The following is a 17,495-nucleotide window of genomic DNA, read 5'->3' as shown; positions in this document are numbered from 1 at the left end:
AGATAGAATTTACACACAGAAAATTAACACTTTTGAGGTGTACCATTCGATGAGTTCTGACAGATGCTTAGAGTTTGACCATAGTCAAAACACAGACCACTTCCGGCACCCCAAAAATTCCCTTATGTCCCTTTATGCTCAACGCTGTCCTGGTTCTCAGCCTCTGGCAAACACACCTGTTCTTTGTTGGGTAGTTTTAGGTACTGTTTTTCAGAGATGTAGTAAAGAGGTAATTTACTTACTGGATTCAGAATCAAACTCTAAGATATTAAAGGGTTGAGAAAACTAAGATCGAATTCAGAATTCAAGAGAGTAGGGCAAACCACGGAAACATTCTAGGGCTTCCTATGTGCTGTACTTGATCTCCTCGAAGGATAGTGGTGAAAGGCCTCTGTGCAGGTGGAAGGAATGCACGGGTTGATGTTCTTCTGCCGTTTTTATGGACCATTTTTTTCTGCACACATTTCTAAGTATTGACACAGGCCTCATTCTTGTCAAGTTGAAGAGCTCCATCATATTTGTGCCATTATATCCTCATATCCCGGCTGTTTCCAACTGTTCGATATTTTAAATAGCGCTCCCGTGAACATCTTTGTGCCTCCGGTTCTGTTTGTTCTGCTTTCAATTGTTTTGTTCCAAAAGCAGGATTTCTGGGGCACGAGGGGTACACAGGTTAATGCTCTTGTTACTCGCTCCTCGGGGCTCCTCAGAAGGGTATTTTCTGTGCAGTCCCACCGGTGTGGGGCTTTGTGCCTGACCTTGGGTAAGCTGGTTCAGCGGGTCGGGGGGCAAAGGAGGTTACAAGTGGTTCTGAGATGCAGAGAAGCTACAAGGGTCTTCATCTCTTGAGGGAGTTCCACCCCCTTTCTTTCCATCCAGTTCCTTTTGAAGAGCTGAGCTCACACGCTCCTTCCTCAGCGAAGCTCCTGACCCCCTCCCACTAAGCCAGGACCCCAGTTATACATTCTCAGAGTGCTTATGGTACTCACCACAACCGCAGCTGACCATTGGGTCATGGATCAGTTCGTGCCTGCCCCCACGGTTAGACTGTAAGCTTCATGGGGGCAGAAACTATTTCCGTCTTGCTCACTACTGCAGCCGCAGTTTCTTGTACAGGGTCAGCATGACGTAACATGTGTTCATCAGAAGTCTGTTGAAGGAGAGAAAGAGGGAGGAGGTGTCCAGGCCAGAACCTAACTGCTGTTGCAAGGCATGGAGTGGAGGGAAAGAAAAAGATAAATGTAGGGGCATGTGTTCATACAGGGAACAGTGAGGGAAGGCCTGGAGGCAGGGCGATCTTGTGAAGTGAAACATGGCTACCGGAAGCCGAGCGGGGAGCACAGGAGTCCGTCTGGGGCACACTCCCGGGCCTGGCCCTCGTCTGTTCCTGGCTCCCTCTTGGCCTCTGCTTCCTCCCTGGGAATGTCGACAGAAGGCTGTTGGAGGGATGCTGTTTACCAATCAGGCACTTGGTTCTTCCTGGTCCATGAAATCTTCTTCCCCTCCCCCTGGCAAACAAGATGTATTGGATTTTAGGGCCAGGCAGTCCCAAGTTCGGAAATGTTGTCTCAGAAAAGAGCTGAGTTGACTAGTATAATCCTATTTCATAACAACAGCAGCTCCTGCAGAGACAGCACCCTCTCCAGGGCTCTCGGCCCTGGCCTGGTGGGTGGTTTCGGGGCCCCTGGAGAGGCAGTTGGCTATGCTTGGTCAGGAAGTAGCCCCAACCCTGCATCCCAGGTGCTCCGTCCACACCTTCACCCCGGGAGCATGGAAGAGGAGTCCATTTTACAAGATTTACAGATTTGTAACATCCTTGGAAAGGGTTTGTCCCCCACATCTTGTCTTTATTCTAGACTAATTACTGTGAAATAGCACAATTTGATTGCACTTAGGTGTGGAGAGAAAGCGTGAAGCATCTCCCCGATGGCTGTTCTTGCACTGCTGTAAATACAGAGCTTGTGGAGAGGAGGGGTGCACAGTCAAGCTGTGCTTAGGGCTGCAGGCCCAGGACCCCGGTGGGGGAGCAGAGAAGCAGCTCTTCATTGCAGGGGAAAGGGAGGGAGGCAGGAGGAGAGGAGAGATGGCTGTAAGAAGCACAGTATTTTTTCTTCCTCCTGTCAGTAAAACAACAAAATCACAGCTAAACAGCTTCATCCTTTAAAGACAGAAATACCATTAGTAGCAAGAGCCCAGACTCCGGACAGAGTGAGGCCTGCGTTCCAGCCACGGCCCACACAAGTTTTTCATCCCTCTGAGTCTTGATTTTTCTCCTTGGTAAAAAGTCCATTAATACCTAAGCGGTGTTTTGAGCATTAAGTGAGAAGACATCTGCAAAGGGTCCAGACCATGGGTGGCCCATAGTGGGTGTTCAGTTAATGCCGTTCTCACCCTTCTGGGCAGCAGGAGCATCCAGAGGTTTCAGACCCTCCCAGATTCAGCCACCAAGGGCCATCCCTGGCTGCAGGGATTTCAGGTAATCTGAGATGGGGAAGAAGGAGAGCTCCGAGCTCAGGTTTGAAACAGCAGAGAGTGTTCACGGAGCCTGGCTGCCAGGTTGTGTCCTGGGCTGCAAGGGACAGAGAGAGCCAGATAAGCTGGCATCACTGCCCTGAGTCAGGCTCAGTTTCGTGGAGAGCCAGATGTGTAAGGAGCTGATGGCAGTCCTAGACAGATGATGAAAGCATGTTACTGGAGTTTGAGCCTTGTCCCTGTGGGAGCCTGAAGGAAAGAGCAATTCATTCTAAGCAAGAAGATCAGATAACATTTCCCTAAGGCATTGAGCCTTGTAAGTCAAGTAAGATATTGAAAGAGAAGCTACGAATAGCTTTCTGGAAGATGGAACGGCCCCCACAAAGGCAGAGGACGGGACATGGAAGTGTGGGCTATCTGGGGCCCCCATATCAGAAGACTGCGTGTTAAGATGTCCTTTGGTGCATTTGGCCCACCTTCTGGCCTCGGTCTCTGTCTCACCGAAGGCTCCTAAGTGTAGAAGCCCAGGAACCGCAGTGATCACAGGACGCCGGCTGCCTTCCCTCTTAGAAGAGGAGCTGCACGAGGTCACTGTGTGGTAAATACCTCGCCTTCCTGTGAGGCTGTCCAGCCCATGGACCCCTCCAGCAGTTGGCGTGCTGTATGGAATTCCTAACTGCATTTCTTTGTCCTGCAAGCCCAGATGTGGAAAATGAGGCTGGCTGCCGGTAAATAGCTTGTCCAGCTACAAAGACGGGTAAGAGAGCTGAGCCAAGAAGCCAGATTTTCCAATTCCAAGCCCTACGTTCCTTCTGTAGACCGTGCTGCCTCTCAGAGCCCCACCCCGATGTCCTTCTCTACCGCTTTGCTGCGCACCTGCGGCTCAGAGCAGAACACAGGGCCTCTGCCATCCTGGCGGTGGCTTTCCTCTGCCCCCGCTCCCAGCTCTTCCTCCCGCGACCTCACCCCATGTACCTTTCCCGTGTGCCAGGCACGTTCTGAGTGTTACATGCATTTTCCCATTGAATCTTCTCAACAACCTTACTTACCAAGCCCGTATCTGTCAGGTGTCAACCACGTGCAAGGTACCATCCTGTTTTTATTTCCATTTTATAGACAAGAAATGAATACCCAAGCCGGTTAAGTCATTTGTCCAAAGCCTCGTCACTGGTGAGGGGGGGAGCCAGGATTTGCCCCCAGAGCCCGCCCTCTTTCCAGTATGCTCTTGGATCCCCGCAGCCGGGGTAGGACTGGGATGGTGCCCCTGATCGGAACTGCTGAGAGGATGCGGAGAGCGCCCTACTGAGCAGAGAAGCTAACTTACTTTCTCAGGGGAGAAGAACTAAGGTCCGTCTGTCCTGTGCCACGTCCTGTGCCAGGACTGCCGTGTACCCATGGCATTGAGTGGCCCTGTGACTTGTACCAACATGCTTCAGGACTGGAGAGACCAGGGGACCCAGGTGAAATCAGGGGACCTCAGTACGCATCACCCCCGGAGCCCCAGCCCCTCACGTTATCTGGTCCCACGGTGCTCCTGGCTTCGTCTGGCGTGAGGCGGTTGTCACTGATGTCACATTTCATTGTGCAGGAAGCCCTTCCCGCTGGTGTATGGCAGGCAGCTAGATTTCTCGTCCTTTCCAGCCTGGAGTTAGATTTTGTTCAGTCTCCAGTGGGGAAGGATAAAAAAAAGGCCAGTATTATTAATTCTGCTGTGGCCTCCATTTCTCCCCATTGTCCTAAGTTTATCAGCCAGGCCACCTGTGGAGCTCTACGGCAAGACCTAGTCATGGGGCTCCTGTGTGTGTTCCAGTCTGTGTTTGTCTCTGTTTGTGTGAGCACACACATTGCCACACCTGAGTGTGCATGCAGAACTGGTATTTGAGGGGAGATGGAGTGGAAGCTGGCAGAGATTAAATGAGAATGTTAGAAGAAGTAGCATTTTTCTTGACAGTTTTCAGAAACTAGAAACTCTTCTTTTGCACCTTGCTGACCTCTAACTCTGTGTAGCGCATCAAGTCCATTACATAGCACTGTTCATACACCTGACTGTGTAGGTCTGGGGCTGCGCTGGATGTTTCACATACAAATCTTTGCATTAGTCTGTGTTTTAAACTTTGGGTGTTCTTTCTTTCATTAACTTTTAAGCATTATGATCAGAATGCCTTATGTTTTTAGTACACTTTCTAATCTATAGAGAACTTTCATTAAATTCTTACAAGAACCCAGGAGATGGCTTTGTATTATTTCCATTTCTCCAGAGGAAAACACTGCAGGTCAGAGTGGTTAAGTGATTTACCTGCTGCTGCACAGTGAATAAGGGCCGGAGCTGGGAGGCTGGCTGTCTCTACAGATCTGCTCCGTTGAGTACATAGGTGGACAGCAGAGCCAGCAAGGGACAGGAAGCACATGGGCACACACTGTCAGGGCAGTGTGCATGGGAGAGGTCCTGAAATCAAGGGCCCCTGGCTGGGGAGGGGAGAGCAGATGTCATCTTTGGCTCAGGATAATGGTGAAAATCCACACAGAAGAAGGTGACATTTGAAGTAGGCCTTGAAGGATGGGAGAAAGTTTTTTTAAATAGGGAGGGCAGTGGCCATTTCCACACACAGACGTGGCATCAGCAAAAGCCTGGAGGCTGGATGGACAGGTGTGTTCCAGGGATAGGAGAAACCACACCGACCGAGACTCCTGAGCACAGAGAAGTGAGCAATGTCAGATACTGCACTCAACAAGCACATAAAATGCTCTTGGAAAATTGTGTCTGTCTCAAAGAGATATTGCCTCAAGTTTCTGTCCCCAGGAAAACAATGCCAACAAATTGGAGCAGTAATACTGGTCCATATAAAGAGATTTGCCCTTCTTTTCCCCATTTCCACAGTTTTACAGCTAATCGGAAAGGCAGTATGCGTGCATAGCTGTTAGGGACAGATTCAGGGCAATCTGGATTTGACTCAGATCTGAGGTTATTCTCCGCCTCTTATTAAACGTGTGATCTTGGGCAAGTAATTGAACCTCTTTGATCCTGTTTCGTCATCTTGCAGACGAGGATAATAACTCTACCTTCCTTGTGGAGCTTTGTGCGGATTAAACGACAGTGTGTCTATAAAGCACTTAGTGCAGTGCTTGGCACAGGATAGGCTTCAGTTAAAACAGCGGCTCCTGTTCACTTGGCCATCTTCATCACCCCGGTGCCCAGAACTCTATGGTGCCTTAAGCTTCTTGATAGGAGGGCCGAACCAAACCAGAGGTCTGTGTCTACCAGAGAAGGAAAAAGGGAACTCACATGTACTGAGTGCCTTGCTGTGTGCACAGATGAGGGCAGGGGAGCAGGAGAATGTGGTGTGATTCCAAGGAGCCAGAAAACACCCACCCGTGGGGCAGGAGACTGGGATGCTCTGGGGAGTGAAAGAGGGCCATCACGCACTCTGTTCTGTGAGATTTTAAGATGCTCTTTCAAAATGCACCTCATTATAAAGAAATACTATCCCAAGTTACAAATCCGGGTGGCAGGCTCCATGTTAAGCTGTCCACCCTCATTCCTCTTGCTGAAGTGAATGTTCCAGGGGGAAAAGACCTATCCTAATAATATATACACAAATTAAAACCCCATTTAGAGGTACAGTGGGGACCACCTCCTAATTGACTTTGATCACAGGAAAAAAAAATCAGTTAACAGGGTTGGTATGCCAGAGGAAATCAGGAAATGGGGGGGTTGCCCTGCAGAGCCCTGTAGCAGTAAGTTCTACTAGCAATGGAAATGGAGCCTGGAGACAGGACTTTCTGCCTCCCATAGCTCCCGAGCATCAGCCAGACCCATGTTTTCCTCCTGGCCCCTGGGACAGTTGACTACAAGAAGGAGGGAGTGATGCCTCATGCCTGAGAGGCAGGTCCTTTGCTAAGTGGAGTCACCTTCATACAGAGAAGCTTTAGTTGGCCTTGTGAATAGTGTTGACACTTGCTGGGATGCAGGTGCCACCAAGACAGGAAACTGCGCGGAGCTTTCCGTCAGCCTTTTCCCTCCTCTTGGGAATGGCGGCACTTCCCCAAGCCTGGCAGTGTTCCGATAGGGCAGAGTGGGCTGCTCACCCCAGCAGAGCAGTTTGAAGAGGCTGGCAGCACCCAAGGTGTCTTCAATCACTGGATCATTAGTGAGGCCTGGAAAAGGAAGGGCAGCTGGTGGGCCTTTTCCTAGGCTCCGGCACCTCTTTGGCTGTTGGCTCTGTTGGCAGGGATTTGATCCCAAACTGCATGTTTATTCTGATCAGGGCTAACAGGAAACCTGTCCTGTGCTCTCCTGACAACAGTCTGAGAAGAACTGAGGATTTGGTTTGGGTTCTTGGTGCTGCTGTAACGACTGGTACAATCACAGATAATTCTGGAGCCTTGGTTGTCTGGAGATATAAGATGAGATTGATGTCTATTTTGTCACTGTGTTTTGAGGTGCCTAATGTATAAAATGGAGTTACAAGTAATATCTTTCTTAAAAAGTTGTGAGATTAAATGATACAACAAATGTGAATCCTCCAGCATTATGTCATGCACATGGTGCAATTTTAATAATTGGGAACGGTTACTGTTTCAGTGATAAGCCTAATTGTGTCTGCCCCCTTCCTTTTCTCCCTCTCTTCTTCACTCCCGTGGGCCTGGCGCCGAGGGGCAGAAATGAAAGGAATAATCCCTGCCCTGAACGGAAGGCCTCACGGTGGCCTGACATAGCCTGTCCCGTGGGCTTTACTTCAGGCCCGAGGAGACAACTCCTTTAATTTGGGACTGCGGTGCCTGGTGGAAGAGCAAGCCTTGAGGATGACTTTCTTGCATTTAGTGGGAAGAGCTCTGAACCCAGAAGCTGGAGACTGGGGCTCAGGGCGGTCTCAGGCTCTGCTCTAGTCAAGTCTGGGTCTCCTCTGTGCAATGAGTAGGGGGCAGATCCCTGTGACTGTAACTTCTGTCTTAGCAACACCCCCCAACACTGGAGCAAAAACCCGGGCTTCTCAGCTCCCTCGAGAAATATCCTTAGCTCACTTCTGCAGGGAAAACCTCACTATATAGTTATGATGACGGTGATGATGGTGATGGTGATGAAGAAAACGATACGAACAAAGAGGGTCATCCATTTGAGAAAATACCAAGCACCATAATCTCATACAATATCTTCACAACTCCTGGAACTCAGTATTATTGTCACCATTCAATAGATGAGGAAACGGAGGCCCAGAAGAGTTAAAAATCACATCAACCAAGTCACATCACCATGAAGGCGAGAACCAGAGAAGGGGCGCAGGGCTGTCCATGGGCGAAGCCTGCGCTCATCACTGCTGCACGTGTGTGCGTCCGTCTTCCGGTCTCGGGGAGCAGCACGATACTGGGAGTAGGGCAGGGAGAGGTCAGGTGACCGACCGCGCTGAGGTCGGTCCAAGGGTTGGTGGAGGTGACCAACCCCTAAATTAGTTGTGTATAGAAGAGGTCTTAGTAGAGCCTGCGGGGTGAAAGGTGCCCAGAAAAGACAGCTTTCTTATTCTATTACTGCAATCATACCAGTTTATTCTGTACAAAGTAGATTCCAGCTCTGGTTCCCCCACAACTTGCCGTGTCACCAGTTTCTGGGGCCCTCCGGTTATGTTGCTGTTTCTCTTCTGCATTGACGGCGGGAGTGCCTGTTTCCCGCTTCTGAGGCTGGCTGCACTTGAGCCTCTTGCCTGTGCCCAACACCACTGCCCCCCTTGATTTACAGAAATATTGAGCAGCTGCCAGCAAACCCGTCCCCACAGCATTGCGTGGTGCAGAAAAATGATTAACTGCACCGGAGTCCATTCTCCAGAAAACACTTAATTTGGGGGTGAGAGACAGTAACCCTGATTGTTGCAGTCAGGTTTATCCAGAGACAGGAAGAAAAGCAATATATTTACTTGATTTAAAATTAGCCCCACGTAGTCACCAGTGGGATCCTGTCAGGTTTCTTTATAGCGATTCCGCTTTTAAAAACGGTTTTATCCATTGGGCAAATATCTCTAGTTCCTGTGCCCAAAGTCTGTCAGCTAATGGAAGCATGATAGCAAAGGGCCCTCGGTGTAAAGAAATTCGCAGTTGGCATGGAAAGGGAATTAGAGGGAATATACAGAAAGAAGAAAAAGGTGATATAACAGCTGGCTTAAACAAATCTTCCCGCAGATACAGCAGTTAGGAAAATCAATGTAGCAAAATGACAAAGATGATGAGAGCTGCCATTTACTGAGCTCCTACTGTGTGTTTGGCAAATTACATGCATTATTTCATTTACTCCTTTAAGATAGATCCTATAACTTCATTTTGCAGATGAGGAAACGGAGACTCAGAGAGGTGAAATTATTTGCCCAAAGTCATGAAACCAGTAAATGACCCAGCTCTCCAAACTTGAACCTGCACATACACAGCTTTGACTGTGGGCGTCAGCCATGCCTCTGGTAGTCAGGATGTGGGAGGACGGGGGCCCCATGCTTTGTCCCTGAGAAGAACGCCCCTTTACCTGGCTACACTGGCAACAGAGGCCTTGCCTTGAATTAGCTTTAATTTAGTTTCAGGCATTGAAACTCACTAATGGTGCAATGTATCAGGAGGAGAGCCTGGACTTTGGAACCAGTCAGATTTGGGTTCAGATATTTTATCACTTCCCATCTGTAAAGTATCTTTGGGCAATTCATGCAGCCTCTCTGAGCCTCCAGTTTTTCATCAGAAAATGAGAATAATAGTAATTTTCTCAAGGTTTCTGTAATTCCCCTTGCTTAAGCGGCTGACACATGGCATGTGCTCAAAAGGAGGATCTCCTCCCCGGGCGCTATCCCCCTTCCTTTCTACCTATTCCTCCTGAGACCGCATTGTAGAACTTCCCCTTTAATGTGAAACAGCATTAAAGTGAGTTTGGAAACGAGGGGAGAAAATTTATCCATAATCCTACCATTATAATTCGAAGTCCGATGTCATTTTTACGTATGTCTCTCCAGATTTTTGTTCATATGCATATCTGGTTTTGCAGAGATGCAGTCAGCAAAAAGTGCAATTTTATGTCCTGCCTCTTTTTCCTTCACGTTATATCACCAGCATTTGCTCTCACTGCTGGTGGTCATAGTCATTTTTGTATAATGATTGTGTTGCATTCCATCCGGTACCTGTAGTATAATTCAGCTAAATCGTTCTATTTGTACATATCTAGGTTGCTTCCAGTTTTTCTGCTCTGACCCTGCAGTCTACAGCCCTGTGTGTTGAACTTCTTGGTTTGGAACTTGTAAATGTTGTTGGCTTTGTAGCAAAACCAGGACTAGGACCTGGAGACTGAAACTCTGTCCCCTTGTTGCTGCAGTTCTGTCTTTCTGTTTTTTGTTTTCCCCATTAGAGGACCATCATCAAAGAACTCCAATGACTTACACTTGACAGAAATGACGTTATTTATTTTAGAAAACAAAAACAAAGAAACTGAGCACTAATCTAAAACAGAGAAGTGGAGAGCCGCATGACTGGGTTGCCTCCCACTGCCTTTTGAAACCAGAAATGCCGGTTGAATCAACAGTTCCTTGTGGTTATAACCCTCTCTAGTCACTACCTGGAGCTGCTAATTTACAGATGCAAGTGGGTTCGTGTGTTAGATTTTTGGAAGGAAGGGAAGCGTTCACCATGACAGAGAAAACTCTGCTGTACTTAGATCGGTGACTCCTGCATAATGACTGTTAATTGCCCCCTGCTGGCTGGGTGTTGGGGAGGGGGCAGTTTCTGTGTCTGAACATCTCTTGAGCATTTTTCTTAAAAATGTCAGGATGGAGCTTGCACTTTCTCGGCCATCGCTTATGTCTTGCTGGGCAGGAAAAGGCAACTGGAAAATGTCAACCCTGGGATCAGATTGACCAGAGCTGTGGGAATAAGAAACTTCCCCCACACTAGCTCTTGGCTTTCAGAAATCATTAACATTTTAGTGTGGGTGATCCTGTGAACCCGCTACCTTTCCACAGCCTTTTTCTGAACTCTTTAGCATCTTTTCACCTTTTCATGGAATTACAAAGTAGTTTAAAGGGAAAACCAGTATCAAGTTTCTTATTTAGGTCACTTTCAGCATACTTAAGAGTTTTGCACAAACAGTTATAAATACAAACCACAAAGTGTAATTTAGATAATCCCGTGATATACATTGGTGGTGAGTGGTTACCATTAATTCCTCAGGAAACAGGGAGAATGATGATTACAATTTATATTTTTCAGTGGTCTGGTTCATCGTTAGAACGGGCTGGAAAAAGCCCTTTATTCTTAGCTTTTGGGGATCCATGGCTATTAATTTCAAATCATTTGGGATAGCATGCATTTACTGCCCTATGCAACTTTAGATTCAGGTAGCTGTGGGCCAAAAAACAGTTATTATCACCAGTGGTCCCCCCAAACATTAATTTTAGCCATGTTTTGTCGTGCTTTTTTTTGTTGTGGTGGTGGCTTTTTAGTTTTGTTTTTTGGTTTGGTTTGGTTTTTTGCTGGTGGTTTTATGTTGCCCATGTTTTATCTTATATTTAAAGTAAAACAGTGGAAAAGAGGCAGCTTGGATTAGGAACACAGGCTCCTGACTTTGAAACTTGTCTCAAACTAAGCTCCTGTAGTTACATCGGAGACTCCTGCATAGTGACTTTGATAATTGCCTCCTGCTGGCCGGGTGGGGCGGGGACGGCTTCAGTGTCTGAGCATCCACTGCGCATTTTCTTTAAAACTGTCAGGATGGAGCTTGCACTTTCTAGGCCATTGCTTGTCTTGCTGGGCAGGAAAAGGTGGTGTTGGGTAACTTACTTTACCTCTCTGAGGAAATCGAGTGTGTCACGAAAGCTTAAATGTGATTGCACTTCCATTGCGTACATTCTCCAGTAATGATTTTTCCAACCTGTCTTTGCATGAGGATTAAACTGGATGATATAAAGCATTCAGCATCTAGTACAAGTGGTGTCTAAATGGGGGATCTCTCAATCACATGGGGACCCCCAAAGGTAAGGTGATGATCGGGTGGAAGCCGGTGGCGGTGCAAGTGGTAAAAGGATGGATTCACCGGGAACAGAACAAAGGAGGTAGAAGTTGATTGACTCCACCACAAGGGAGCAAGGGGTGGTGGGTGGGGCAGGACGGCAGAGGAGAGGCTGTCTGCAGGGAGGCAGTGGGAGGGGGCTGTTTTTAAAGGGGGAAGGTGAGGAGGTATGGCAATGTAAGGCGCTCCCCATTCTTTGGTAACTGTGCCTGGTTCTAAGTAGTCCATTGGCCAGTTAAGGCTATGCATATTTTGAGGTGGGTCTCCCATGGGCCTTTTCTACATTCCATTGCTCAAGGCTGTTTGCCCGAAAACGGGGTCCGCAGTCCACACTCAAATGATTCCAAGTTTTGAGTTGCTATTATTATTTTAGAGGAGCTTGAGCTTACGTGTTCCTTGGACAGTCGGTGGCTGAGCGTCTGTTCTGTCCTTTGGGAAGAGGAGAGCAAAGTAGCTTGCTCCTTCTCTCTTCCCCTCTTCCATAACCTGGAACCGTAGAATCAGCCACCCACCACACAGTGCAAGAAAGGAATTGTGGGCCCTCTAGCACGACTGTAGTTAAGACCTTGCATCAGAGAGTAAGGGTCTCTTCTATTTGGGCTGGAAAATGACAGTTACTGGTTGAACTTCACATCTCTGCCTCCACATCATCCCACTTCTCTCTCTAAATACTACCTTCCACCTGGCGTTTGACAGCCCAGTCCTGGTGGCCCTGTGCTCAGTTCCCTACCTCGAGCCTCCAAAACTGTTTTTGGATGAGAGTGAGTCCTCCAAGAGAGCCCAAGTTAGCATTGGATGCCAAACTTTGCTTTCCAAGGAGGTGGGCAGGAGCCAGCCTCACAGCTGTATGAAGATTCTGTGATTGTGGGTAGTTGCGGGTGGGGCCGAGAGGAAGCCTTAGGTCAACACCTTCCCCCCACCAGCTGTGGGATGTCCTGCCCTAATTAACTTCTCCGGGACGCGCGATCTTGTCATCGTTTTCACCTATAATACTTTTTCCACTGGCTCTTCTTCCCCCTCAGCCTATTTTTTTTAAAGATGATTGATTGATTGATTGATTGATTGATTGATTGATTTGACAGAGAGAGACACAGCGAGAGAGGGAACACAAGCAGGGGGAGTGGGAGAGGGAGAAGCAGGCTTCCTGCGGAGCGGGGAGCCCGATGCAGGGCTCGATCCCAGGACCCTGGGGTCATGACCTGAGCCGAAGGCAGACGCTTAACGACTGAGCCACCCAGGCGCCCCGTGTATTTTTTTTTTTTTAAGCAAGGAGTTGGTTTTGCATCTTGTTAAAAATAAGAGAAAGCTTTGACAATAAAAATGTTTCTCTTCACAAAGCTGTGAGAGTTCTATTCATTCTGGGATTACCTAATTCTCATGACCTTTAACAAGGCAGCGCTTCTGCAGTTAGATGAGATCATTGATTCTAATGGGGAAAGAAGCACTGCTCGTTTAACTGCATGTTTCCCAGTTGTCCTCAGTTCAAACAATTTCTCCATTACCTTTGGAATTGCCAGTACATAGATTAAAACAGTAAGAAGGTAAGCAGAAGTGTGAGCTAATTCAGCCTTGGAAAGAGCAGAGTTTTCACTTCTTTCAGACAAGTGAACTTTTATTATTATTGACAACTTCACAGAGGTAGCCAGTAGCAGGGTAAAACACCTCATTTAGTGCTCAGGACCTAACGTGTGCTCAAAAAATGTTGGCTGCTTTCTTATCATTATTATCAACAGTCTGAATACAATGGTGAGAAAAGACAATAGTCGCACATATGTACTGTTTACAAAGCACTTTGCCATATGTGATCTCCTATGACACAGTAATTCTTTGAAAGAATTTTCTCCCCACTTCTTGGATGCAGCTCGGCAACGGCAGTTAGGATTCCAAACCAGTTTCCTTCCCTCTGGTCCAGCACACTTCATTCTGTCCAGCAGCAACCAAAGAGAAAGCAAAGGGTCCGATTCCATTTCTGTCACAGAGCACCCCCACTTGACGGAGTCAAATTTGTGTACGTTCCCTGGCCGATGGCTCCTGTGTGGACTACAAGTCTGAAGGCTGTGCTGTTCTGGCCTCCTTTACACAGTGATTTGTGTCTTGAAGGCAGCCACACAGCCCCCCTCATTCCCCCATCAGTGACCCCTTCCACAAACGGACCAGGCCACGCAACTCGGTCCTCCTCACAGGATCCTCGGTGACAAGCCTTAGAGGCTGCTCCGTGTGTGAAAGGGGATGTCTTTATCATGCCCACCTGCCTTGTTCGGTAAAGCTCGTTGGGGGAGCCTGGGCTTCAGGCCAGAAAGACTGCTGGTGTCTGATTTTAGGGTTTGAATAGCTGTGGGTTCTAGTCCAGACTGTGCCACGTATGAGCCATTTAACCTTCCGTATGTTCATTGATGGCATTGTGTCTTAGTTTCTTCATCTGTAGAATAGGGTTATTAATACTCACCTTTCAGGATTTTTGGGAGAATCAAAGGAAATACTGCATTTACTGCTCTTAGCACAATGCCTGGCATGCGATAGGCACTCAATGAAGCATAGTTTTATAAGTATCTTAATTAACCTTCTGAGTCTTAATGTGCACATCTGCACATTGGGTCTGGCAGGGCTGCCTTAAGGATTAGATGTCAAATAAATACAAATTTCCCAGCGCACTTTCTGGCATGCAGTTGGTCCTCAGTAAACCTAATGACTGTGAGCTTCGTATCTCTGTACATCCTTCCCTGGGTTCCTCTGGCCGTCTTAGTGGGTCGGTCACTGCCTCCTCTGGGCTTTCTAGTCCTTCTGAGTAGATTCGGTTCCTTGTCCATCTTCCCTATTTGACTGTGAGCTCGTGAAAGCAAGGACTGTCTGATTATGTCCTGGCTCTCCAGAGTCAGCCATAGGTCCTGATATAGAGTGGGCTTCTAGAAAATGTTCATCAGTACAACAAAGGAGTGATGTTACATACAGGATACTGGGGGAATCAGGGACTGGAGTGCTTAACTCTGTATGTGAGGAATCAGGGCAGGCCTCCCCAAAGAGGTAAATAGGGACCATTGACAGGTCTTGAATCCTAAGATAGGATTTAAGCAGACATTTTGTACTAGATTACAAAGCGTTTTGGAAACAAGCTTCCTAGCCGTTTCAAGCATTGTGTATGTTAACGGACAAGTCCATTCTTGGGCATCTTATGGTCTCTTCTAGATTGTTGCACAAGACTATTTAGCAGTTTCTACCTTGGAAAAATGTTTTTAAAACAGAAATGCATGTACATGCTACAAAATAAAAAAGTACAACAGATATACAGTGGAAAGCAGATCTCTCCCCTATCCCTGATCCTTAGCATCTCTTTCTATCGTAAGCTGCATCTGCTGTAACCAATGTCTTTCTTTCATATCCTTCAGAAACATTCTATACATATACAGGATTTTTTTTAACCCAAAGATAGTTTTTCAGATACACTGTTCTGCATTCAGATACACTATTCAGAAAAATACAAAGAGCTTCCACGTACTTTTTTATGGTTGCATAGTATATTGTGTAAAGGTAACTTCTCTAGCCCCTTATTGATGGACTCCAATATTTTGCTACTGCAAACAGTGCTTCACTGAATAACCATTTATGTACATCATTTAGTCTGTACATGAGTATATCTGGAGGAGAAATTTCTAGAATTTTTCTAGAAACCTGGGAACCTCTAAGTCCCAGGGTAAAGGGTATGTTTATTATAAATTCCATAGCTTTTTTCAAATTGTCCCTCAGTGGGTTTGTACCAACTTATGCTCACATCAACAAAGAATGAGAGTGCTTTTTTCCTGTTCTCTGTCAATGCTGTATAATTTTAACCTTTTTTTTCTTTGCCAAAGCATATGTGAAAAATAGTATTTCAAAGTTTAACTTACATTTCTCCTATTATGCATGATATCAAGAGTCTCTTCATATGATTGAGAACCGATTGTATTTCTTAATCTGTTAACTCTCTGTTCATAGTTCATATAATATACCTACTAAGCTGTTGGATTTTGCTTATTATTTGTAGGAGTTATTTTTATATTAATGAAATTAACCCTTTGTGATACAAGTTGCAAACTTTCCCCCTAGATTGTTTATCTTTTGAAGCAGAAGTCCAAGACTTCCTGAACCAGCCCCCTAATCCCTGCCCCTCTCCCAGTCCCTCCAGACTGTGAGCCCTCAAGGGCATGGTCTGTGCCCTGAGCATCTCCATGCCCCAGTCCCCCGTGTAGGGCTTGGTGCTGCAAGAGCCCTCTTCAGGGGCTATTTGTTGAACTGAGCTGAACTGAATTCCTGTGTTCCCCCCCCCCACCTGCCCTCCCCTGTGGCTTGGGAGTTCCATTTCCACCGCCAGCAGAAAAAGATGACTTTTCTCATTGCTCACCACAGCCATGCACCTGTTTGGCCTAAACTGGCACCTGCAGCCGATGGAGGGGCAGATGTATGAGATCACGGAGGACACAGCCAGCAGTTGGCCTGTGCCAACGGACGTCTCCCTGTATCCATCAGGGGGCACTGGGTTAGAGATCCCTGACAGGAAAGGCAAAGGAGCCACAGAAGGTAGGGTTGCTGTGTTGTCCGTGTTGTGAGTCCTCTGTGTCTGCCTTTGAACCGAAGAGATCTTCATTATGCACATCATGTGCCTGACTCACAGCTCCATGCTCTGGCACTCCCTCCATCTCTCTGCACTCCATGCCAGCTGCCCATCCACCTGTGTCTTCATCTCAGTTTCTTGTCACTGTGAGCTCGTAGCGGGGCTTGGGCAGCTCTCCTGGTGCTCAGCGGTATCCCATCTCATGCCTTGAGGGAAGTATTATGGGCTTTCACACTGCTGGGGTGGCTGGCTTTGATTGTGTGGAATCAAGATGAGCCCTTCTGGAGCAACCTCATGGGGGTGAACGGGCATCTCCAGGACGGGGGTGTGGTGAAGTGGGTAGATGGTATGTTGTAATTGAAATACCCTCGGACCATTGTGGTGTAATGGAAACACCAGTTGAGGTATTCTAGCATTTACCAACCATGTGACCTTAAGCAAGTCACTTAATTTTCCTGACCACCGGTTTCCTCATCTGCAATAACAATAATCATTAGTGTTTATACAGTTTGTTTGGTTCAAAGCTTTTTGTCAAGAGCATTTCACGTTTAATCCTCACAGAGATCCTGTGAGGTAAGTATGATTATTTGTACCCATTTTAGATGCAAAAACTCAGAGTCACATTAATTGACTTGACCAGAGCCACATAGCCAGTAAATAATGGAGCCCAGGTGTGGATGACTCCAGAGCTCTTGCTGTCCCCAAAAGTGGTCCTACCTGACTCACCCAGTGGTTACAAGACTGAAGGAGATATAGATGAAAAATCCCATTGTACAACAAGACACAAATATTTCTCCATCAACGATGGAAGTGGTGGTGACATTTGGAGTTTGGCGTTCTTAAATGGGACATTGGTAGACCCATGTTTTGAATTTCTTAAGGTCTAACATGCCATTTACACAGATTCTTTCACTATCAGCCTAGAGTGGCAGAGACTTACAAAAATGGTAATAGGGAAGATGACTGAGCTAATGAGCCAGTCTCATTGTCATTCTGGGCAGGTGTGGGCCTCCCTCTCCTGTACCTGCTGTGCCCTGCTTTATCTCTCCGGTGTTAATCTGTCAGCAAAGTGGTCATATCTGCCTCCAGCCTTGACTGCTTATATCTTCTTTCCTCTCATCTCAGTTAACTTTGGGGTCTTAGCTTCTGACCTTCCCTGTCCTTTTAAGGATTTGCCTTCCAGGAATCAGTTTGGTTAACAGGGTACCATATGCTTGGTTGAAGTAGCTACTCAGAATCTCCGAATGATCCTGAAGGCCGAAATCAACTCTTACTTTTTTTGTTTTCTAATATGGAACGCTTCATGAATTTGCATGTCATCCTTGCACAGAGGCTATGCTAATATTCTCTGTATTGTTCCAGCAAAACCAATTCTTGACCTATGGTCCTTAAGGAAAGTAAGAATGGGAGCATTTC

At 47.0% G+C, this 17,495-nt stretch overlaps 1 protein-coding gene and 1 non-coding gene across 3 annotated transcripts in view; one reads left to right on the top strand and one right to left on the bottom strand.

The window, feature by feature from the left end:
* Positions 1 to 17,495, top strand: part of TENM4 (teneurin transmembrane protein 4) — a 714,583-nt gene that overhangs the window by 508,660 nt on the left and 188,428 nt on the right. For both annotated transcript variants that reach the window (XM_073879780.1, XM_073879779.1), the window contains one exon: positions 15,875 to 16,045. In XM_073879780.1, coding sequence (XP_073735881.1) covers positions 15,875 to 16,045 — 171 coding nt within the window. The remainder of the gene's footprint in view (positions 1 to 15,874; positions 16,046 to 17,495) is intronic.
* Positions 17,365 to 17,472, bottom strand: LOC112806380 (U6 spliceosomal RNA). Its single transcript, XR_003203847.1, has one exon. It is a non-coding gene; the product is annotated as a U6 spliceosomal RNA (small nuclear RNA).

This window comes from Callorhinus ursinus, unplaced genomic scaffold (genome assembly GCF_003265705.2).
Source record: "Callorhinus ursinus isolate GAN/ISIS: 27379988/994484 unplaced genomic scaffold, GSC_fseal_2.0 scaffold35, whole genome shotgun sequence".
Classification (NCBI taxonomy): Eukaryota; Metazoa; Chordata; class Mammalia; order Carnivora; family Otariidae; genus Callorhinus; species Callorhinus ursinus.
The sequence above is the reverse complement of the archived record's forward strand: the minus strand, read 5'-3'. Positions and strand labels throughout refer to the sequence as shown.